This window comes from Pteronotus mesoamericanus, unplaced genomic scaffold (assembly GCF_021234165.1).
Source record: "Pteronotus mesoamericanus isolate MK-2021 breed Mesoamerican mustached bat unplaced genomic scaffold, CSHL_Meso_final scaffold_85, whole genome shotgun sequence".
Lineage (NCBI taxonomy): Eukaryota > Metazoa > Chordata > Mammalia > Chiroptera > Mormoopidae > Pteronotus > Pteronotus mesoamericanus.
Genome location: NW_026555329.1, coordinates 76110540 through 76134886, shown reverse-complemented (window position 1 = coordinate 76134886; position 24347 = coordinate 76110540). Strand labels below are relative to the sequence as shown.

At 43.0% G+C, this 24347-nt stretch overlaps 1 protein-coding gene across 4 annotated transcripts in view; it reads left to right on the top strand.

Moving 5' to 3' along the window:
• Positions 1-20873, top strand: part of TCAF1 (TRPM8 channel associated factor 1) — a 42465-nt gene extending 21592 nt beyond the window's left edge. For 3 of the 4 annotated variants that reach the window (XM_054564490.1, XM_054564489.1, XM_054564491.1), the window contains exons 3-9: positions 9775-10769; positions 11055-11152; positions 12213-12426; positions 12733-12972; positions 13781-14118; positions 15558-15808; positions 18357-20873. In XM_054564490.1, the coding sequence (XP_054420465.1) occupies positions 9775-10769; positions 11055-11152; positions 12213-12426; positions 12733-12972; positions 13781-14118; positions 15558-15808; positions 18357-18366 (2146 nt within the window). In that variant the 3' untranslated portion in view covers positions 18367-20873. Of the gene's footprint in view, positions 1-9774; positions 10770-11054; positions 11153-12212; positions 12427-12732; positions 12973-13780; positions 14119-15557; positions 15835-18356 lie in introns of all 4 variants that reach the window. The other variant, XM_054564492.1, reaches the window with a different exon arrangement.
• The last annotated feature ends 3474 nt before the right edge of the window (positions 20874-24347 follow it).

Sequence of the window (24347 nt, the reverse complement as noted above, 5' to 3'; positions counted from 1 at the left end):
GCTGCTTGCAACTGAAATGTGAGGAAAGGGACAACAGATGGGAAGGACTCCACAGTCTAGAGAGCTGTGGCAAAGGTGTTGAAATGTCTGGCCAGATGGGATTAGGACGGCAGTGAGAAGTTGAGATAGCAGAAATGATGGCATAAGTTATTTATGCCAAATCTTGGAGTTAGGAGAGGATTTTCTCTCTGGGGAGAGAAGACCTTATGGTGGAGAACAAAGGAGACAGACAATAGGTACAGAGAGCGCTACACGGAGAGTCTTTGACAGCACTGCCCAGCCTGTTCTGTTCACACTGTACTCCCGCACCTCCAACGGTGCTGAACATAGAACAGTGGTATGTTCTATGGTGCTCAGAGAACCATAGGTTGGTTGGTGCTCAGTAAACATTTACTGGATGGATGACTGGATGAATAGATGAGAGAGATAAGAAGCTGGAAGTCCCAGGAGTAGAAAAATTGCACCAGGCCATGTCCTATATTGTACATTAGAAGTCCCAGCAGTGTTATTTCTGACTGGTGAATAGGGAAGGTAGCCCTGGGAAAGGAGGGCACACCAGGGTTAGTAGGGAAACGGAATGAGTGAGTGGCAGCCTCTCCTTGGCATGGGAGTCCTAGCGCACTGCACAGCTCCGTTCTCACAGGTGCAGGGAGGAGAGGTGCAGTCACCCAGAGGCAGAGTGGCTGATCAAACTGACCAAACTTCAGCTCGCCAATGATCTTGGTCCTGAGGAATGGGAAGGTGGGATCTGGACACGGTCCTATATCCTACCCGCCTAATCCCCCTTCGTTGCCTTAAAAGATGTTTTTATCACTGCCAGTGCCCTGTTGTTTATTTTTAAACGCTCATTTGAACATGAGTACAAATTAACCTTTAACCTTTAATCTCATTACTTGCACATTTCTTACTAAATTAAATTCTAAACAAGATCTTGGTATTCTCTCAACCTTCTGAAATTAGAGTCCACAGGTCTTATTTTTTTTTAAAGAATTTTTTAAAAATAAGTTTATTGATTATAGAGAAAGAGGAAGGGAGAGAGAAACATCAGTCAGTTGCCTCTTATAAGCAACCCAACCAGGGATTGAACCCACAACCTAGGTATGTGCCCTGACTGGAAATCAAACACACAGCCTATTGGTATGTGGGACAATACTCTAATCAACTGAGACACACCAGCCAGGGCACACAGGTTCTATTAAGATGAATCAAATTTGATCAGAAGAAGTTACTACTTGTATGATCAGAAAAACTAAACCATGGGAACTACTTTCAGCCTGGTGAGAACAGCCACAGATGTTAGGACTTGAGCCTCTCAGGCGCCGCCCTACCTTCCCACCTGGAGAGCATGAGATCTGCAGTTAGACACTAGCCTGTGTCCCAAGCCGCCTCAGCCTGTTTCCTGAGCAATTTGTCCATGTCCAGAAGTAGTCACACCTTCTTTTTTATTAAGTATTAATGTTTCATGCAGACAAACATTGTGTCCATTGTCTAAAACTGCTCGCAGCCCCATGGCAAGGCTCAGGATTTGGGTATTTCATATGCCCTGGAAAGAGCGTAAACTCTAGAGAAGGTGGACATTAGCAAGTTGCCAGGCTCTGCCTGGGGCTTGTCCTAAAACCTGGGGCCTCTGCTAACCTCTCTAAGCCTCACCTCTCAAGTGGGATGAATAATGACTACCTTTCGGTGGCTGTGAGAATTTAATGAATTAAGAAACATGCTCAGAGAACCTAAAACATTTTAATTATTTTGACACCCTTTCTCTGTGCTATGGTATGTAAGCGTATGATGTCATGAAGATCATTCTCAACCACTGAAAATTACCATCGTTCATCATTACACTGCTTTGCTCCCAATCCTGTGTGTTGTCCCAATTGTATTAGGTATTGGGACTTTAACTGATATTTTTACCAGTTCCTCCACCAAACTGAGGCAGCACCATCACAACTGATTTTACCCTCTTTCTGCATTTAACAAAACAGGTGCCAGGCACCGACAAAATATTTGATGCAGATTGAACACAGCATTAGATAACCAGTCTTACAGAGATTTCAGGAGAACCAACCAAAATATTTTGTCTACTCTATCTTTCTAATAAAAAGGACCTTGTCTCATTCTAACCCAAATATCAGGCTTCTATTTAAAGAGTTCTAACTCCATTCATTTGTACATTCATTTAGCCAGCGGTATTGAGTATATTCTATATCCCAGGTGTCATTTCTTATTTCAAGGAAATGATTCCAAAGATCTGAGAATTAGGAGCCAGAAACATCTTCAATAACCAGACCCAGAAGAAATCACAAAACCAAGTAACTGTTGTAGGAAGAGCTCTGTGATATGTGTCAGAGAACCCAGTGTCTACTGCCAGGAACTGCACTGTGTGACCTTAATGTGTCCTTCCAACTCCCTTTTCCCCTTTTAAGTGGAAAATGTTGGAGTAGAGGGTCCCTGTCCCCATTTTAGCTCTTACTCAACTGATACTGGTTTCAGTCTTCCATGATGCCTCCATACTCAAAGTCATCGGAAATGCACAGAAAAGGCTGGTGTACAAAATGCTCCAAGCACTTTAGTTTGAAAACACCCTTGTTAAACCTGAATTGCCAAACACTGTAAATAGATGCTATATATCACCCTCATTCTGAAAGATGAAGGGATGATATACACAAAAGCATCTTTCTGAAGTCTAGATCATTAAGATTTCAGAATTTTGGAAATTTAGGATCTACTTAAAATGAGCTCCAATAAAACAAGAAAACTGCCACATTGCTGAAGATAAACATGAACATGACTCCCCACACAGTTTGGAAAATAACAGTATCTGAGCAGATACTAATAAGCTTACTTATAACAAGAATCCACAAATCCTTGGCAGTCGTTGCTAGTTAGTTATGTGTTAGGATTATATAGAATGCTGATCATAGATTTTATGTCAGGATCATGGCCAGGCGTGGTAGGGGTTAGACTCTCCTAACTCGTACTCTGTGTTTCTCACTATGTTCTTAGCCATGTATAGCAAAATTGTATTCACTGGTTCTCACAAAATAAACTAGGAATTTTTTTAGAGTGAATGCAAGGGGATGATATTGCACCGTGGAAGTGAAATTGCTAAGTCTCAATTTGGGTTTCTTCTCCTTTTTGATGAACAGTTTCCTTTCTTGAAATTCGAAATATATGCTTCTTGGGGAAAAAAATGAAATACTCCAGAAGCATACAAAGTAAAAAGTAGAAGGTCTTCATCCTCCATCTCGTGCTAATTCCATTTTTCTCCCCAGAGGTGACCACGGCTCACAGTTTGGACTGTGTCTTTTCTGGCTTTTTGCTATGTTCTCGTGTAAGCATTGGGGTTGAGGGGTGAGAGCTGGGGTTGGGGGCGGCTAGAAAGAGAGACCTGCTATTTGATTTCTCACTTAATATGTCACGAACACTTTTCCATGCGCCCGTATAAAAATGTGCATTAAGCTTTGGAATTGCTGTACAGCATTTCACAGTTGGATTGTTCCACAAGTCATGTGACCATTCGCCTGTTAGTATACATTAAGGTTATTTTCTAATTTTTCCTCTTATAAATAATGACACAATGGGTATTTATTTACTAAACCCATAGACTTGATATACAGCTATTCATTTTAAAGACTTGGCAGTTTCCTTTTAGAAACATCTTATTTTGGAAACCTTCCTACATGGATAGAAACAGAAAATTGACCAACGAACACACACGTATGCATCACCCAGGGGCCGCAGTGATCGGCCCCGGCTGACTGGTAGCCCCTCACCAACCCCCCCTTCCCCTTCCAGGTTGTTTTGAAGCAAGTCCCTGTCACTGCATCATTTTATCCGTAAAATAGTGTGTCTCTAAAAGATAAATACTAATTTTTAAATGTAACCACAATACCATTAACACATTTTTAAATAGCATTTTTAGGACCTAACAAAATGTCAAGAACAATATCATTTTTTGAGAGCAGTCTATGGTATCTCAGTTTATTTTGTACATATCTTCATACTTATCCCTTAGACCAATTGGATTGTTCATATTTTGGCAGCACATATACTAAAATAGGATTGTTCATATTTTTTATACATTACTTAATTTTTATATATTTAATCTAAAAAAGATTTCTAAAACACTTGCTTCACACCCCCACTGTGATTTTGGAACTGCATTTAGCATTTACTTTATATATTTCAAAGCTATATTTTGGGTTTCTAAAAACATGAATTTTTTTATGGTTTGTACATTTTTGTCAGTATAAAATATCCTTCTTTCTTGTAACTAATATTTTTCACATTGAACTCTATTTTGTCTAACATTATATTTACTATTCCTATCTGCTCTGTTTTCTTTGTTGATCCTTTTAGAAAGGATTTTTTTTTTTAGCATCAATCAGATTGTTTATTGCAATCAGAGAGCCTCTGTCACAAGGGAAAAATTCATTTATATAATCAAGAAAATTGATGTTTGTTCTAGTTGCTATCATCTTGCTATTTTCTATTATACAGTCTTATTGCTTGTTTTTAAATTTTGGAATTTCTCTCTTCTCACTATTTGGAAATGACAGTTTTTCTATTCTTTCAAAGTCATCTTTAACTTTTTTCCCCAGCTCTTTAAAATTTTTCACACTTATGGGAAAGTTGCAAGAATAATATAATGAGAGCCACCCAGATTCACCAGTGGTTAGGTTTTGTCATATGGCTATATAAACACACAGGGACAGATTATTTTGCCTAACCATTTGAGAGTAACCTCTAATAACCTGGACATTCTGACATTAACACCTGAATACTTCAGCCTATGTCTCCTAAAGACAGACACATTCTCCAATATAACCACAACACAATTATTTCTCTCAAAAAATGTTGCATTGATACAATACTGTTATCTAATGCCCATATTTAAATGTCTCCAATTGTCACTCACAATGTCTTTTTAAAAATTTTTTAAATTGCTGTTCAATTACAGTTGTCCTCATTTCCCCCCATTTGCTCTCCCCTGCTCTACCCATCCCCCCGCCCACTTTCAATCCTCCCGACACCATTGTCCTTGTCCATGTGTCCTTTATACATGTTCCTTGTCTTTTTAAAAAATATAGGATCTAACCAAAATATTACCCAGCTTTTCTTATCTTTCAAGACAATAGCATTTTTGAGGCATCCAGCCCAGTTTGTAATAGTGCCTTTCCCCCATTTAACTAATTTAATCTATGGTATGACAATAGATTATTAATATGTTCAACAACCTTTGACCCAGTGGGTTTTAAATCACCCATTGATGATCTGTGCCTTACTTGGCGTTTACCAAAGTGGTTACTTCTATCACTTGGGTAGCTCCTGCTCTCCTTTCTTAAAGATTCATGGCCAGTACCACCTCCTCCAGACACTGCCCCCTCCTTCCCTATCTAATACACATGTGTCTCTTCTGGAACCCATACAACCTGCCACTCTAACAGGGGGTCCAACCTGCGTCCCGCAGGCCGCACGCGGCTCGGGATGGCTGTGAATGCGGCCCAACGTGAAATCAGAAATTTACTTAAAACATTATGAGATTTTTTTTTTAAATGATTACATGTTGCAGTGTATTTAAGGTGTGGCGCAAGACAACTCTTCTCCCCGTGGGGCACAGAGACACCAGAAGGCTGGACTCCCCAGCTACCCCAGCAGAGCGCAGGTCTGCTCATAGGTTTCTCCCAGAATTGGTTACAATCTTCTTTCCAGGGAAATTCTCCCTCTCCCCCGCATCACAATGTTTGTTGTTGGTTCTGTGGTTGTTTTAAATTTTATTTGCTTCAATATCGCGCTGTACTCATGGACTCTTTTGGAAAAAAGCAAATGTGTTATAATTCATTTATAGTCGGTATTTTTTGAAGGTCTAATTGCCCCAAATGTGGCAAGTAAATGCCCCCACTGAGCTGACTCCTGAGTCCTTGACACGCCCCATGAGTTTTTTAGTACTTAGTTTCTGACACAAGACGTTGTGGGTTTACCTTTTTCTTCAACTGTCCCAAACCTGGATTCGGCCATTTCTTTGAGGAACCCTGGTCCTCTCAGGGGCAAGCAGTGTTTAGGCAGCAGGCTGATCTAGGTGTGCTCACTGCTGTTGGACTGTTGTCATTTCCAGACTCCTAAGAAGACAGAGCCAAGAAAATATATGTTTTAATCCTAAATCCATACCAATACCCCAATTTTAATCCCCAACCACAGAATTCTTCTCCTCGTCCACCCACTCCTTATTTGTATCTTCCTCCTCCCATAGTGGGAAAACTGGTTTCCAACAATTTCAGTATGTACTCATTTGCTCAGTCCCACCGAGCACACAAAATAACTTCCTGATTACTACTCCCATACTAGTACCAATAGCAAACTAAGTTTAAGATTTTTTTGTCGTTCTCTGTTGTCCTCAGAATATACTGCACAGCACATAGACAGTTTAAGTACTCTGTTCAAAAATTACTTGGATCATTTCTTCATTTGGTCCTATTTTTGTTTAAAGTGAGTTCTCCCTCCTATTTGTTCATTCAATTTTAATTTGTGAATGTGTAGACTACAAACAAGGTTACAACAGCAGAATGCACATTCGTTTTAGGTGCACATGAAATATTCATGAAGCAAGACCATATGTTCCTCCATAAAATGTCTCAACAAGGTAAAGGAATTTAAATCATACATAGTATTTGCTGATCACAGTGGTATTAAATTAGAAAGCAATAACATAAACTTATCTGGAATACCTAAATATTTGTAAGTTAAAAAACACAAATACTCTGTAAGTCAAAGAAGAAACTACCAAGGAAATTAGAAAATATTTTAACTGAATAAAAAGGAAACCACTGCCTGTCAAAATTGGTGGGATGCCGTTAAAGCTGTGCTGAGAGAGAAATTTAAATGCTTCATTAGAAAAGTGAAAAATTTAAACTCAGTGAAAAATTTACACTCAATTTTTTCTACATCTAAAAGCTTTAAAAAAAAAAAGGAAAATCAAATTAAACCCAAAATATGTGGAAAGAATAAGAAGATAATAAAGATGAGAGCAGAAATATAGGAAATAGGAAATACGAAAATAATAGAGAAAACAATAAAACCAAAAGCTGGTAGGTAGAAAAAAACAAAAAAAGTGATAAATCTCTAGGTATACTGGTTATGACAATTACAGAACACAAATTATAAATTCTAGGAATGCAAAAAAAAGGACATTAATACAGACCCTACATACATTAAAAGGTTAATAAGAGAATATTATAATAACTTTATGCGAATGAATTGGACAACTTAGATGAAATGGGAAATTTTCTTGCCAGACAAAAACTACTAAAATTGACACACTGAATCAGTTGAACTTTAATTAAAAACATTTCAATACTAAATGCAACGTGTTAGCCTGGATTGGGTCCAAAGAAAACACTAATGGGAAAACTAGTAAATTTTGTATACAGTCTAGAGTTTAGGTAATAGTATTTTACCAATGTTAACTTCTTAACATTAGGGAAACTGGGTATAGGAACTCTCTGTACTATATTGCCAACTTTTATATTTTTATTTTAAAATTAAACTTTTATTTAAAATCAGTAACAATGTAAAAAAAAAAAAACCCCGATTTAAAAACAAAATACTTCAGATCCATATAGCATTACTGATGAACTGTATCAAACACTCATGGAACAAATTATACTAACCCTACATGAACTCTTCCAGAAAATAGGAGAGGAGGAAAAATTTTGCAACTTGATTTATTAAACCAGTATTTCTGTGGAACCAAAACCAGAGAAAGACATTGCAAGATCAGAAAACTACAGAAAAATATCAATCATGAACATATAAGATGCAAAAATTATTTTTTAAATATTGTAAATAGAATATTGCAATATATGAAAATAATAATACATCATGACTAAGTAGGGCTTATCTTAGGAATGCACACCTGGCTTAACATTCAAACATCAAATTAATTCACCATATTAACAGGATGAATGAGAAAACCATGTAATTCAACACATGCGTGCGCACACGCACAGCACTCGACAAACTTGAATACCCAATCATGATAAAATTTCAGTGAAGTAGAAATAAAAAGGAACTTCTTCAATGTGGTAAGAATCCTCTTTGAAAAACTTATAGCTAAGAATGTACTTAATGCTGAAACACCCTAAGATTGAGGACAAGAATATCTGTTCTCACTGCTTTTAGTCAACATTGTACTAAAGCAATTAAAAGAAGGCATATAGATTAAAAATTAAGAAGTAAACCTATGTTTATTTGCAGAAAGCATGATTCTCTATGTAAACAAAAACGTTTCACTCTACAGAAAAGCTACTATAATAATTGAGTGAGGTTGCAGGATACAAGATCTACATACGGAAACCAATTATATTTTTATGTACTGACAGCCAAAAAATAGTAATTGAAATTAAAAATACAATATCAATTAAAACAGAAGCCCAAATCGTGAAATGCTAATGGATAAACTTAACAAAATATGTTACTAGACCTGTATGTTGAAAACTACAAAACATTGAGAGAAATTTAATAAAACCTAAAGAAATAGAAAAATACACCACATTGATGGATCAGAACACTCAGTATTTTTAAGATGTGCCTTTTTTCCCTAAATGGCACATAGATTCAATGCAATCCCAAGCAGAGTTAAAACTGATTCTGAAATTATATGCAAATAAAAGGAACTAACATAAACTTATATCAAAACTTAACTAGAAAGCTAAAGTAATCAAACCACTGTGGTTTTGGCATAAGGATAGACAAACAGATGACTGAAACAGACTAGATAGTTCAATAACAGACCCACAGTTTTATGCTCAGTTATTTTGTTGGCAAAGGTGCCAAGGTAATTCAATGAGGAAAAGAGAATCTTCTCAACAGATGGTTCTGAAACCATTATGAGGAAAAAAAAGTGAATCTTGACATTTATCCCACTCCATACAAAATAATTAAAAATAGATCTAGATGTAAATGCAGAAGCTAAAATTCACTGCTTTTCAGGGGTTCCTTGCAGCTGCCTTCTGAGCATACAGGTGCCACCGCCTTACCTGACATGAGTGGCATAACCAGCTCTGGGATCTTCAGCTGATAGAGGTCACTCGGCCCCTCACCCCCTAATAACCCCACTAGGTATCCAGGCCCTCATCACCACTTCAGACAGGGACAGATGGCGCTCCAAAAAACCATAGGGTATGGATAGGCGTCACTCCTGTGGTCGGGCAATGAATGGGTGGAGAACTGGGTGTAGATAGTCGTCACCCTTGGGTTCCGGTAACGGGAGGGTCTCACTGGAGTGGAGGCCAGTCAGCCCCCGGGCCCACACTTTGACCTAATGGTGATTCCAATAGCTCCATGAACTCAGCTGTCCATGGAGTTTATTTTCAAAAAATTAATTGCATGAAATTTGTAAACAAGACTCCTTATAAAGATGAAAATAGGATTTCCCATTCAGTTTTTTATATAATGCTTAAATGGCACTCTTAACACTTAAATCCAGAATATTTAACAAACAGTGTTGGCTAAAACCAGCAAGGCTTTCTTCGAGATTTCCTTTGGAGATTTTGTAGGCAGAGAATGAGCAGAGCAGAATTATTGCTGAGTCCCTCTGTCTTCTGGCAAAGGAGTCTCCATACCCAGGGAGGTCAGACCTGCCCACTTGGTTCTCCCAGCTCTCCTGGAAGAGCTAAAAATGGTACTAGTTGTAGAGCTGATGCTTGCCACATCCTAGATGCTGTTCTGAGAGCTGTATGCAGTCTCTCTCCTTTAAAAGAACACGTGTCTCCTTTGCAGTTGTGAAGACGATCTCTCCGAGGACAGAGAGGAGCTTCTGCACGGGATTTCAGAGCTGGACATCAGCAACTCGGATTGTTTTCCATCCCAGCTGCTAGTGCACGGGGCTCTAGCCTTTCCCCTGGGGTTAGACACCTACCACGGCTGTGTTATAGCGGCTGCCCGCTATGGCCGCGGCCGAGTGGTCGTGATGGGCCACAAGGCCTTATTCACCGTGAGCAAACTGGGCCCCTTTCTGCTCAATGCCGTGCGTTGGCTGGACGCGGGGCGCCGAGGCAAGATCGTGGTGCAGACAGAACTGAGGACAATGAGCAGCCTGCTCGCGGTGGGGGGCATAGACACCAGCATTGAGCCCCATCTGACCAGCGATGCCAGTGTCTACTGCTTTGAGCCCATGAGTGACGTGGGAGTCAAGGAGCTGCAGGAGTTCGTGGCCGAGGGTGGGGGACTGTTTGTTGCAGCCCAAGCCTGGTGGTGGGCCTTCAAGAACCCCGGAGTGTCCCCTCTGGCTCGGTTCCCAGGAAATCTCCTCCTCAACCCCTTTGGCATCAGCATCACAAGCCAAAGCCTCAACCCCGGGCCCTTCCGTACTCCGAAAGCCGGGATAAGGACCTACCACTTCCGCTCCACCCTGGCCGAGTTCCAGGTTATAATGGGCAGGAAGAGAGGCAATGTAGAAAAGGGGTGGCTGGCGAAGCTGGGGCCGGACGGCGCCGCTTTCCTACAGATCCCCGCGGAAGAAGTCCCTGCCTACATGTCTGTGCATCGGCTCCTGCGGAAGCTGCTGAGCCGGTACCGGCTCCCCGTGGCCACCCGAGAGAACCCAGTCATCAATGACTGCTGCAGGGGTGCCATGCTGTCCCTGGCCACGGGTCTGGCCCACTCTGGAAGTGACCTCTCTCTGTTAGTCCCGGAAATTGAAGACATGTACAGCAGCCCCTATCTGCGCCCCTCGGAATCCCCTATCACTGTTGAGGTCAACTGCAACAATCCAGGTATGGAGTGTGTGTGGGGTGGGGCACTCAGTGTTGGGGGGTTTGTGGGCCTGCAGCATGATGATTTAGCTCATTTCAGAGACCTGATCACCTCCAGAGGGCCACCTGCACCCTTTGCTGTGCACTTTTAAGGAGACAGGGGTTGGGACATTTGCAAGAGTTGAGTCAGGGTGGTGTGGAGGGGGAAGGACGTGCAGAGCTCATGAAGGGCCGTGGAGATGCTGATGGAGAGGAACTCATGGAAATGGAGGAGGGGTAAATTCTGTCCTCCTGTGCTTTTGACAGGCACCCGGTATTGCTGGATGAGCACCGGGCTCTACATTCCTGGAAGGCAAATTATAGAGGTCTCACTGCCTGAAGATGCTGCCTCCGCAGACCTGAAGGTAAGGCCCTAACCATCTCTCCAGGAAACATGGAACCCAGATGCTCTTGCTTTCACTGGCGGCATCTTCCTCAGTCCTCATAAAAACTACTGGCAATATGGGGCATGTATTTTTACCCCCATTTTAGGGATGAGGCAGCTAAGGTGCAAAACAGCTCTTTGATCGACTGAAATGTATAGATCTGGTACATTTCTGAGCCCAGGACTGAAAAAGAATAACCACCTTCTCACGCTAAAGTTCTGTGCATCTTGCAGAAGGGGTGGAGCAGGGAACAGGAGAGGGGCCACATGGCAGGCGCCCCGCACACAGCGGTGTTCAGGAAACCTTAGTTCACTCTCCATCCCATATGCACCGCCACTGTAGCACAGGACTTCCTGACTCTGGCTTCTTCCTGGAACGCCAAAGGCTGCCCTTTGCCCCTCCAGCTCTGTCACTTGCACATACATACACCCTAATCACAAATTAAGTCATTGCTCTGCTCTGTCTCATGTGAGAGCGGCTGTGACAGGATATGTCCTGTGCCTGCATCTGTTCTGGAACTGAATTAGCATAAACCCCCGACAACAATCCCAGGGCTCCATCAATGTCAGGGTCCACTTCATTGGCTCAGAAAGGGGAGCCTGGGACCAGAGGAACTGAGTCAGCCCGCCACTACAGCAGCTGGTCACACAGCCCCGCACTGGGCCCCCTCTCGTATCAGCAAAGGCTGGCCGCCCTCCACCCCATGACCAACAGCAGAGTCCCCACCGTGGGACAGGAACCCTGAGATTCTGCCTGTTATGGACACATTTGGGGACCCTCAGAATTAGCCTCTGGTTACACCTGGTGCCCCTCACTCCAATGTGTCAACATCACCCAGGGGGAGCTGTTTGATTCCCCTGGGGGGATATTACACAGCATTCGGTCCATACCACCCGAGGAATGGTGCCGTTTCATAGGTTTAGCACACACGGTTCCTAGATGGGAGGAACGCTGGGGCCACAGAGCCCAGTGCCCTTCTTGTCCCCACCTCATGGCGTGCGCCCCGAGGTGACTCCATGGGGCGATCTCTCTGCTCCAGGTACAGATTGGCTGCCACACTGACGACCTGACCAGGGCCAGCAAGCTGTTCCGAGGCCCACTGGTGATCAACCGGTGCTGCCTGGACAAACCCACAAAATCGATCACCTGCCTCTGGGGCGGCCTCCTCTACATCATCGTGCCTCAGAGCAGCAAGCTGGGTTCCGTGCCCGTCACTGTGAAGGGGGCTGTGCATGCTCCGTTCTACAAGCTGGGTGAGTAGCAGCCGTGGGGTGAACCCTGGGGCCAGGAGAGCTGGGGGTGAGGGGTCACTGGGGCTGTTTGGTGCAGGAAGAGAGAGATTCGCATTGGAAAAGGTGAGGGAGGTAAACCTCCTTTGATTCAGCTTTGGAGCCAAGGAGATAGACCAAACCGCATCCACGAGGACATCACAGAAGAAGGGTGGAGAGGGAGACATGGTTGTTCATGACTATGGTGTTTCTCTCTGGGGGTTTCGGTTATATGTTTTAACCCAAGAGAACTGGAAAAGGGTGTTTCAAGCCCATGGCCTCTCTTCCCAGGGGAGACATCCCACGAGGAGTGGAAGAGGCGTGTGCAGGAGAATCCAGGCCCCTGGGGAGAACTGGCCACGGACAACATCATCCTGACAGTGCCAACCGCCAACCTTCGCACCCTGGACAACCCCGAGCCCCTGCTCCGCCTCTGGGATGAGGTGATGCAGGCTGTGGCCCGGCTGGGGGCTGAGCCCTTCCCCTTGCGGCTGCCACAGAGGATTGTCGCTGATGTGCAGATCTCAGTAGGTGGGTGCCCTGGTCCCCGCGGCGCCCTGTGCACCTGCCGCTGTGGGGCTGCCTTTCCTTCAACAGCCATGTGGTGCGCGGCCAGCAGGGTGAAAATGCTTCCCTAGCAAGACATAGAAGGCGTAATCCTCGCTAGTTAAGTGGAAAGGAAAAAGCGTATTTAAAAAGACGTAGACTCGGCGACTTCCTTTCACAAAAAAATTAGAAATTACCTAAATGTCCAACAATATGGAATGGTTAAGTAACGTTTTATGTGTACCCTCAATACACGTTGAGGAAGAGATTTTGATGGCATTTTACCAGTGGGCCAAGAGGCCTAAATAATTGGGAGGGGCGGTCTATGGAAATAAAGGAACCATGGACCTCATTCTGGACCCTCGTTTACTTGACTTACATAGATGATCGCTGTAAAGTAACATCAATGTGGTCAACTCCACATCTACATAATGAGAAGGGGAACACCCTCAGTGAATTCTTAATTTTTGAGGAAAGAGCATAATGACACAGGTCCACATGGACAGGGCACGCTCATAAAAACAGACAAATTGAATAGTAACACAAAGAGTGATTTGTGATGCTGCACCCCCTCCCGTGAGCAAGCACATGCTCTCAGGTCGGAGTGAGGACAGGATGAGCAGATAAGGAGAAAGCGCAGGAGTGTCTGGGTTTGATTGGCCTTCCGAGCAGTATAAAACTCTGGAAGTCGTTGGGGCTGCTGGGGATTTTGGGAGACAGAAAACAGAGAAGGATTCTGTAAGGTGTGTGTGGAGCCCTCTAACCCTTCCTCCCTGCCGCCTCTGTTTCACAGGCTGGATGCATGCAGGGTACCCCATCATGTGCCACCTGGAGTCGGTGCAGGAGCTCATCAATGAGAAGCTCATCCGAACCAAGGGGCTGTGGGGCCCTGTCCATGAGCTCGGCCGCAACCAGCAGCGGCAGGAGTGGGAATTCCCCCCGCACACCACCGAGGCCACCTGCAACCTGTGGTGCGTTTACGTGCACGAAACGGTCTTGGGCATTCCTCGAAGCCGTGCCAACATCGCCTTGTGGCCCCCAGTTCGGGAGAAGAGAGTCAGAATCTACCTGAGCAAGGGACCCAATGTGAAGAACTGGAATGCGTGGACAGCACTGGAAACATATTTACAGGTAGACAGGCAAAAATGGAGGGTGATGGGAGCCCCCTGCTGTGGGGATGCCAGAGCCTCATTGTTAGACGGTATTCTTCCAGGAGGCCTCCCACTGCACCTGTCCCCCACACTAGGCCTCAGGAGCCCTGGCAAAGCCCAGCTGCAATGGCCCCATTAGATGATGCTTCGCAGTACATCATTTTGCATGACCACAAGCAGACTTCACTGCCTCAGCCCCACCCCACCCCCACCCCCATGATCTTGAAGAGATGCATGAGAATAGGTAGAAAGCACTGAGAAAGGTGAAAACCTGGCAGAGGCACAGGTAGTGCTATACATACAGTTGCTCTCAATGGTGTTAGACCCACCTTAACTGAGACTGAAGCCAACCTATGCTATTTACTGGTTACCTGAAACCAAACAGCCCTCCTAATCCCACCCCCCGACACACACACAATATGAGATAGGACCTATTTCTTTTCCGCAGATGAGTGTACCATCTCATTATGACTTGGCTGGGCCTCCGTTTCCACCTCGCAAGCAATCCAGGACCCCCGCCCCCCGGCCCCGCAAGCCTGGACATGGAGGTTGCCTTTGCCTCACATTATTGTTCAGACACCCCAGTTCTGCCCCGAGTCCCTGCATTAGTTCCCAGCTCACTGTGTGGAGCGTCATCACCTAGAGTTCCTGTGTTCATTCCCATGGCCATGGGAATGACAGTGACACGGCCGGAAGACTCTATTGAAACTTGTCATTGGGGCCACTTTACCCCAGGGGCAGAAGTTCCTCATCTGTGACATGAAGTTGAGGTTGTTCTAGGGAACTGCTCACATCCCTTCTTAATGCTAAAGCTCTAAAACCCAGCCTAACGCAGCCTATTTCCAATGGCCTAAAATTATGCTTTACTCTTAACTCTAGGTACCTAGACTATAATATATAGTCTTCTGCTTCTACCAGACTCACTTTTTCCCCCAAAGGCCATTTCAGTGGCCTTGCAAGTTGACAGAAACCTATGATTAATGAGGATTATGTCAGAACAGGACAAGGAGTTACCCAAATATTGGGGTTTAACATTGCGGCTATGAAAGATACAAGAATTTTTTCACTTTAGCCCATTTTATATCCTCGTGTAATATCACCATTTTCATGATCTAGTGAGATATATGAATGATGACATCGGTGGTGAATATGGTGATAATCCCTGCAGTATACCCCAGCCATCATTTACTGAGTGTCTGCTTTGTGCTGAGCGGTGTGCTCACTGAGATGCCCTTCTTAAGGTTAGAACATAAGGGAGTAGGGAACAAGGCCAGCAGGTAAACAGGAGAGAGGGCCCGTCATAGCTATGAAGCTAGTGTGTTTAAGGGGTTCAGTGCGTTAAATTCATTTATTAGCGTATTTTTGGGGCTTCTTGTGGTAGACCAGATGTCTCATCCTGTCTCTTCTTCCCCTTTCCAGCTACAGGAAGCCTTTGGTTGGGAGCCATTCATCCGTCTCTTTGCTGAGTATCGGAACCAGACCAACTTACCCACGGATAATGTTGACAAAATGAATCTGTGGGTGAAGATGTTCTCCCACCAAGTGCAGAAGAATCTGGCTCCCTTCTTCGAGGCCTGGGCCTGGCCGATCCAGAAGGAAGTGGCTACTAGCCTGGCCTACCTGCCTGAATGGAAGGAAAATATTATGAAATTGTACCTCCTCACACAGATGTAAGGAGTGCCCAGCGAGGTGGCAGGTAGAGAGGTTTGGGGAGGTAGGCAGAGACGGGGATTCACTCCTCAACCTCTGTCTCTTAGGGCCCTAGCCTTGTCCTCTGGGCTCACAGCCCCTATATCTTATTACCTAGTTCTGTCTCCAGAAAGTGGGTTAAGAACATATGAAGTGCAGTCAGGTCCAGGCCTTCAGCGTAAGCCTTGTTTCCCAGCCCTCAGGCATCAGATGTCCTCCTGACCCTGTCTGAGGCCGTTCTGAGAGCGGTGATCCTGGGCCCACACCAGCCCTTGGTTCACTATCGCAGCTCATAGACCACAGAGGGTGCTTCGCATCCTGACGCCCCCAAGGACTCTCTGGGCTTTTCTGTTTGATGAGTTATTCCAGGAACCCTGACCATGGGACCAAGCTGAAACACATATTTACCATGAGCTCCCTGATGACTCGTATATTTTGTGCTTTTCAAAGAGCTCGAAAAGCAGTCTGGTGAAATGGAGCCCACAGCTAGGATTAGCTCTTAGGAAAGTCATTATATTTCAGTACTGCCATTTCTCTGTGCATGAGATAAGGCTAAAAATTTGTGCCCCACGGGGTTGTCATAGAGACCCAGATGGGTGGTTCCAAAGAGGTTTGTGAATACAGTGCTTGCTGTCTAAGGGGCTGCTTTATTTTATGCTGGTTGACAGGGTAGTGAGCTGACTACTTCCCATAGCCTAGAGGTTAAGATCTCTCAGTTGCTTCCCTGTGTCCAAATCCTGGTTCTTTCACCTATTAGTTGTATGACTCCGGGTAAGTTCCTTAACTTCTCTGTGACTTGATTTCCTCATCTCTAAAATGGGATCTGTTTCATAGGATTATTGTGAGGATTAAATTTTCACCCCTCTAAGTGCGATTAGAACAGTAGTTGGCAGTGAGTAGGTACAGGAAAAATGTCTGCTGCCATGGTTAATATCTAATTAACTTGCTACCATTGGAGAGCTAGACTTCACTTTTAAATGGCTTTTACAGATGCAGTGTAATTGCTCGTATGCCATCCTACACCTCCTACCACTGGCCTCTGGAAGGAGTCTGGTAGCCTACTTTATGAGCTAAAGGAAGAGCTCTAAATTCACAGGGTTTTAAAAGCTACTTAGTGTTTGGTCTCTTTATTCAATTCCATAGTCCAGGTAGAATTCCTTCTTTGATTAAATCAAGACTGGAAGTCACTTGAAAACCCAGAACAATTCCACAAGGGGGCTTGTTGTTAGCAAACAATGGACAGCTGGCTTAGGGGTGGTGGCTGTATTTCCGCAGTGACATGGATTTCTACCACTGTCAAGAGTTACTTACTAGTTGGGCAGAGAAACTTCACACACATTTAGAAATCTTTACTTTGGAATAAGAACTAGATATAGGTGACTCAAATTTCATTTAATTACAACATATTCAAAGATTTTCTTAAATTTTCTAATCATTTCCAGAGGTTCCCATTTCTTTGTAGTTTCAACTAGGGTGGGGGTCCAGGATTCATGTAGTGTACACCCAGCCAGTTTTCTTTAAGTTCACTTCTTTTTATTTGGTTGTTTTAATACACCATTATTGGAAATTGGGTGAATGCATAGACAGTAAGATTTAACTGAGATAATGTTTTTCTTTGAATTTTTTTGTCCTGTCAGCATTATTTTCTCTTATTTCATGAATATCATTCAGCTAGGTGCTTTAAACATAGGTGTTGAATATTCATTCAACTTTTAAAATAATTGCTGTCAACTAGTGAGGCGTTAGGTACACGCCCAGTATTGGACAGCTTCCTTTTTGTAGTCTGTTTCATTTAATCTTCACAATAATCTTACGAGATGGAAACTCACGGCTCCCTTTTAAGGAATGAACCGACTGAATTTTATGGAGGGTAAGTGAAGTACCTAAGGCTACATTGCTAACAAGGGATAGAGCTAGGATTTGAACCTGGGCACTCTGATTACGATATGGCTGTTAGTAACTACATTTCTCAGGATAACCAAATGAATGAGTAAATGAAGAAACCAACCAGCAAATAGAAGGGCCTTTATGTTCCTGCTTGCCAGCACTTTGGCTGCTTGTACTTACCCCTCGTCTAATTTTATCAGAACAAAAAGTCTCTTTGTTTATTCTAAATTCCAGTTCAAAAGAAGAATTTGAGGTAGGCTCCTGAGGCGCCTCCCAGCAGACAGAGCTGGGATGATCCCTTTAATGTCATTCAAGTCCTTTTAGGTTTTAGGTCATTCAGGTTCCAGTCATTCCCTTTAGGGCACCATGAAAGCATTTTAACTAGCTTACTAGATTCTGAATACTGGGTTATTTTGGTAAAGTGCCTGACAATCCCCCCAACCCAAAGTTCCAGACATTGCATATTCTCAAAGGAAATTAGATCCTCAGTCATTTGGAATAATATTTATATCTATTCTTTCCCCTTTAATCCATTTGCAGCAGTATAGCCCTGGGGATGTTTTAAAAATGTAAAGCTTCTAGTGGTACTTTGAACTTAAGATGATGAACTGACCATATAAGTTTACCTCCCCCCCCCTCCAGGCCCCACTGAAATGGAAGTCAAGAAATGCAAAAGAAACATCTCAGTAAAGAAAACTGAAGGCATTTGGTTATGAGTGAAGGAGACCTCAGCACATTTCCAGAAGAGAGAAAGTGGATGAAGCATGAAAAAGAATGAAAGAGTGAAGGTACCTTTCAGACAGAGTATAAGCTGATCTGAACAACATAACCCAGAGAGACGGGCATCTGAAAAATCTATCTGCTAAAGAATTATACCAGTTGTAAAATTGAACCCCATCCCACTCTATCCCATCCCTTGTGCATAGAATACAGGCAGTCAATTATTGGTACCAGTGAAAAATCTGTTGTTGCTGTTGTTGTTATTGTTGTTGTTGTTGTTTATATAAAGGAACTGAATAAACTGCCTGGGGAGAGGTAGGAGTTGGTGCTCCAGAATGATATTTCTCTTTTTGTGGAAATAAGCGACCCCTTAGCCTATCAGCTAATTCTCTGACAGTTGAGGCCCCCTACTCAAGTAACCAAGTGTTTTCAGTCACAGAAGAGACTGAGTGGAAAAACAGACCAAACCATACAATGGCAGAGGAAACGTACACCAACTCCTATAAAAGTCAACTGTTGTACTGGTGCTGAAATGCAAATGGCCAACTAGGAATTCCCAGACATTGAACCCTGGGGGTTGGAGGGTGGGAGGGAGGACCTGGGGAGGAGCATGTAAGAAAAAATTACCAAATAGAATTAGGAGATTTGAAAACTACAACAAATTCTGGGGGAAATAAAGTTAAAATGGAAAAAGTAACTTTAAAATCTAGCTATAACTTCAGAGAGAGCTGAGGTATATTTGTAAAATGAAAACAGGATGCTACAAAGAAGAGAAAAACTCTGACAATGAGGAGAGCCCTTTGAAAGCGAAGTAAGATTGTAAAAAATACTCCGTAGGTAGGCTAGGAAAAAAGTTGAGAGTATCTCCATAGATATAGAGGAAAAAGAAAGTTCAGGCAATATGAAGAAAGGAAAGAGACCTAGACAATCAATAGCTGACCATTAGGAATTTCTGGAAGAGAAAACAGGAAAATATAGGTGAAGGGAAAAAATGATTGAAGATCAGAAAGAACTAAGTCTCCAGATCCTGGGGACCCCAGTAAAACCTACATCAAGACACAATCTTGTGAAATTTTGGAATTAAGGATAAAGGGAAGATACTGAAAGTGCCCAGAGAGAAAATAAAATTAGGCCATTGTAATTAGCTAAAAAGGGATGAGAAATAGACTGGCAGCAGATTTTTCATTAGCAACACTGAAAGCCAGAAGCCAATGGAGCAATGTCTTCACATATCTTATAAAAAACATTGTACCCAGAATTCCATAGCAAGCCAAACTATCCAATCAAGTGAAAACAAAGATATTTTCTGACATGCAATTTTTCAGAAAGTTTAGCTTCTTTGCACCCTTACTGAGGAAGTACCTTGAGGAAATTCTCCAGCAAAATGATAAGAACCAGAAAAGAAGAAGAAATGGAATCCAGAAAACGATGGGCCTCACCCAGGATGTACCACTCCAGAGTGACACTTATCCAACAGGATATCTCACTCTAGAGTGACAATTGTCCAGCAGACAAACCCAGTTCAGCCATGAGTACATAATCTCAGGCACGCTGGGAGGAGTACACGTTTTATGCCATAGATAGTATCCTTGAGAAGATGGAATGTTTGAGAATATGGACAACGTACACTATTTAGTCAACAAAGAAGAAAACAAAACAAAAATATGTCAAGAATTTAAAGTCCATTTATGAAAAGACAACAAAAATACTCATGGAATGTAAGAAGAGACTCAATCTGACATTGGCGGTAGGTATATTTCCTTTCAAGTGCCACAGACATGACATTGAATGTACGTGGAAGAAAATCTTCTAGTTTTTACTTGGCTCTCACTAAACAGTATTTACAAAGCCAAAATAATGTAGATGCTATTTCCTGGCACTTAGTGTTCTGATCAGCCTATAGATAAAACATGGAAGGCTTAATTTTTTATTCAGAAATGAAAGTAGTTAATCCTGACAAATTACGGAAAAACTGAGCAGAAGAGGTTGAGAATTTGCTGTAGGAAGAGAGGTGGAAGGAAGAGTAGGGCTACTTATATATTGAAAGTGGGGATGAAGAAAGGAAGTCTACAGTTCATGGAATAAAAACTGGAGGATTGGTATGCTGTTTAAAGCTAAAAATTAAACCAATAAATAAAAATGATACCTATCAAAACTTTCAGGAAGGATAGGCAAAGGAAAGGTGGAGATAGTGTAAGTCAAATCCTTATCTTTTGTAATGGTGTATTATTAAAGATTGTCTAAAGTTAATATGCCAAGAAATTATTGTTCAAACATATTTAATGTTAGGAAGTTAGTTAACAGAATATCTAAAAATAGAAATTGTTAAATGCATTGCCTCTGGTGAATGGGACTAGGGCTAAAAAGGGTGGGGTAGGGAACTGTGCTTTTCATTTCAGGTCCTCTGTACTATTTAATTTTTTACCTTGTGCATGCATTACCTTGAAAAATTTTTAATAAACTCAAATAAAAATCCTTCAGTGTGGCTTCATATCGATTAAAACACTGTCCAACCAAAACCTGTGAAATGGCTCTTAAGGTCCTTAAGTGTCTGGATTCCCCTGGTGCGCCCAGGCTCGTTGCATCTCCCCGTTACACTCCAGTTCTAACCACATGTACGTCCTGCAGCTACTCAAGTGCACCTCCCCTTGTCTCTGCAGGTGTTCCACGGGAAACAAGGCCTGCCCCTGATCTCACCATGTGTCTGGTGAAGAAGCTCACTGCCTAGCAGGTTTCCGACGTTAGTTGAGTGAATGAATGTACACAATATTTGTCCCTATTCTGATCTCATTTCAAGACCATATGGAGCTGTAGGCATTCCTGCCCCCTAGTTCATTGGGCAATTTTATTAAGTTTTTGTCTTAACATGAGACCAGGTGGTGTCAGAAGGTTTGTGTCCATCTGCCAGTCTCCTTGGCATGTTCTTTGCCACTTTGCCTGCACATCATAATCTGTTTTCAGCTATTTTTTCCCCTTTATTTGGGAGAGTCAACTATCTAGTGGAAATATTCAGGCCTTCAAGTTCCTTGTGTCCTATTCCTTGGTGGCTCTTTCTTCCCCATTAGTTTGCTGTCTGCTGATATCTGACTCCCAAAGCCAACTACAGCTCTCTAATGAGTATCTCTCTCTCACTCTTTCTTTCTTACATAGGGTTTCTCCTTTTGTTCTTGCTACCTATGTGGTCACCTAAAAATTCATTCAATGAACATTTATTGAGCACTGACAACAATGCTAGTTCCTGTTACAGGGTCTGGACAGATGAGATAAACATAGTAAAGCTCCCACCCTCTGTGCTGATGTTCCAGTTTGCACATAAAAGTGAACAAATAAACATAAATCGGGTAGGATAAGTCCTGCGAAGGAATATAAAACTAAGGAAGGGAAGGGTAGGGGGCTGCACGATGGGTATGTTTCCTGTTGTATATAGTGAGGTCCATGGAAAGCCTCACCGATAATGTGACATTTGAGCAGATTCTTGAAAGAAACGATGGAACAAAGCATGCAGATAATCCAGTGCAAAAAGAGGTAAACTTATTGAAAGCAGCAAGACAGACATGCGTTTCAACCCTGTAACAGTCAATAGCTACTTTCCTAGATGTAAGTTTTGATCACAGATTTCTGACCTTACCATTATGATAGGAGCCATTGATCTAAAAGAAACTCACAACTTTAAATGTCTGTCCTCAAACTTCAAAGCCAAGCAAGGCACACAGTGAATTCTGAAACGTCTCCCCTCTGAAATTTCTCTGTGATTAAGAAGAGGCGACTCATCCCATTGGTAGTTATGGCCTCTGCAAAGGTATTAAATGGACACATGACTCCATACTTTTATATACTGAGTTCTGGGCCCCATGTCAATGGCCCGATGGATCCAGTAACAAGTGGAATTTAGAACCAAATTCATATAGAGAACATCGTTCTGGAAACAATTAAATTGTCACAGCAATGAAAGTTTTGGTCTTATATTTTGATGCAGAGAGTAGTGGAAAACTTAGACTCAGTTATTCTTATTCTCATTTCATATCTACCCTTCCTCCCCCACAAGCTGAATGGTGTTCATTTGATCCACTAAGATTAAGACACTTTAGATCACAATTCTTGATGAAAACAAAAAGCCTTGAGAAGGAGGACCTTAATGTCGCAGGGCCTTCGGAATCAATCAATTTGGAAAGAACCATTTACATTTGCAGGAAAAAAAAAAAAAAAGTGTTGCTCGTGCCATAAGACTAGGAACTTAGACACATTCTTTCTCTGTAGGAATTTGTCATAGAAACATTGACCTTCCATGACTCCCAATCCCCATACGTGAGCACCTCTGGCATCTCGATATCTGCAGCCCTTACAGGATTATGTGTGAAGACATATAAACCTCACTGGGATGGGTGCAGTTACAGGAAATTGGATCTGTTATGTGCCTACCCAATGGGTCTGAGTTCAATGGGTCTGAGAGGGAAAACGTTCACCCTCGGCTTTGGGCTAAGTCAGCTTCACTGGCTTCCAGACAACTGAAGTCTGCGTTACAAAACCAAACTTTATGTTTAACCTGGGGATTGGAGGAGTTTAGAAATATGAGAAGACCCTGCCCTCATTCCTTACTGGAGGAAGAGAGTTTCCACATGGCCTCTCTGCAGTGGCAGTGATGGGTTCCCAGGCATCCTCTCTGACTGGAATATTATTGCCTCCTAGCATGTATGTTCCACATACTTATGACCCAAAAAGAAAACACAGGCCCAGGTTAATTTCACAAATATGCTGAAGGAGAATATAAAAGTTTTTATAACTCTGAAGTGGGGCCTGCCACCTGTCAAGAGAAGCAGCAAACCAGCTTCATTGCTTTATACAACTAGGCAGGCAGCAACTTGCCCTTAGAGAGGAACCATGCTATAATCTGAATAAAGGTTATCATACACATATCAGAGAGTGAAAAATGTAGTGAATGAGTTTTTCATAAATATTCTCAGGTTAATGACTTTGCTCTTTATTCCTATTATAACACAATTTTAATAAACACATACCTGAGCATTTTAATGTTGGGAGATATAAAGTACTTGTGTTAGCTTGGCCCTTCAAGGGGCAGAAGCCAAGAAGAGATCAAATGTGCCAGGAGAGCCGTCTGACTGTGACATGGGTTCAGCCCTTGGGAGGGAGTGAGCAAAGGAAGGAAAGGCTCGCACTGCAGTGCAGGCCTCTGGGACTTTGGTCAAGGCCAACAGGGAGTCCTGGAGCCTCAGTGGCGCATCAGAAGAGTCCCATGTCTCCCAGGCATGGGCCTATCTTAGTGCTTCTGCCACACTTACTCGCTGGCCAGGAGAGGCCCCCGGGCAGCTTGGCGGCGGCACCCAGGATTCCAGAGCCACCCGCCAGGGCCGTCTCTCAATTACTAACCCACTCCCTGCAGTTGGAGATCTGAGCGCACCATTCTCGTGGCCACCAAGTACTTATTCTGAAAACAGCTGTAGGCACCTGCTCTGGGTCATCGTAAAAAGTGACTTAGTCAACCTCCCTAGTGACTTATGCCAGTAAATGCACACAAGTGGATTCATCCATCTCTGTTCCTAAATTAGAGCATGGCTAATCCTTTCCATATCCTTGAGGGCCTTCGGGGAAAGAACATATGGGGCACAAAGGCTTAAGTCATAGCTAAAAATAAGTGAAGAAGGAGGTCCGCGATTCTCCATGTTAGCCCATAACTGGAAAGTATATGTGAAGTAACCCCTGCATGTGGCTGAGTGAGACTGCCTGAAGGGATTTCCTACTATTTGACAAAAAAAATGGACTGATTTACAATAACAATTCTGATTTTTGCCTCTCGCATATGCCTGGCAGTTAAGTCCCATATCGTTTATGTACATTTATTATCACCCAGAAAGAGCAGTTATTGCACTGCAAAGGGCATGTATTAGCACGCGTGGC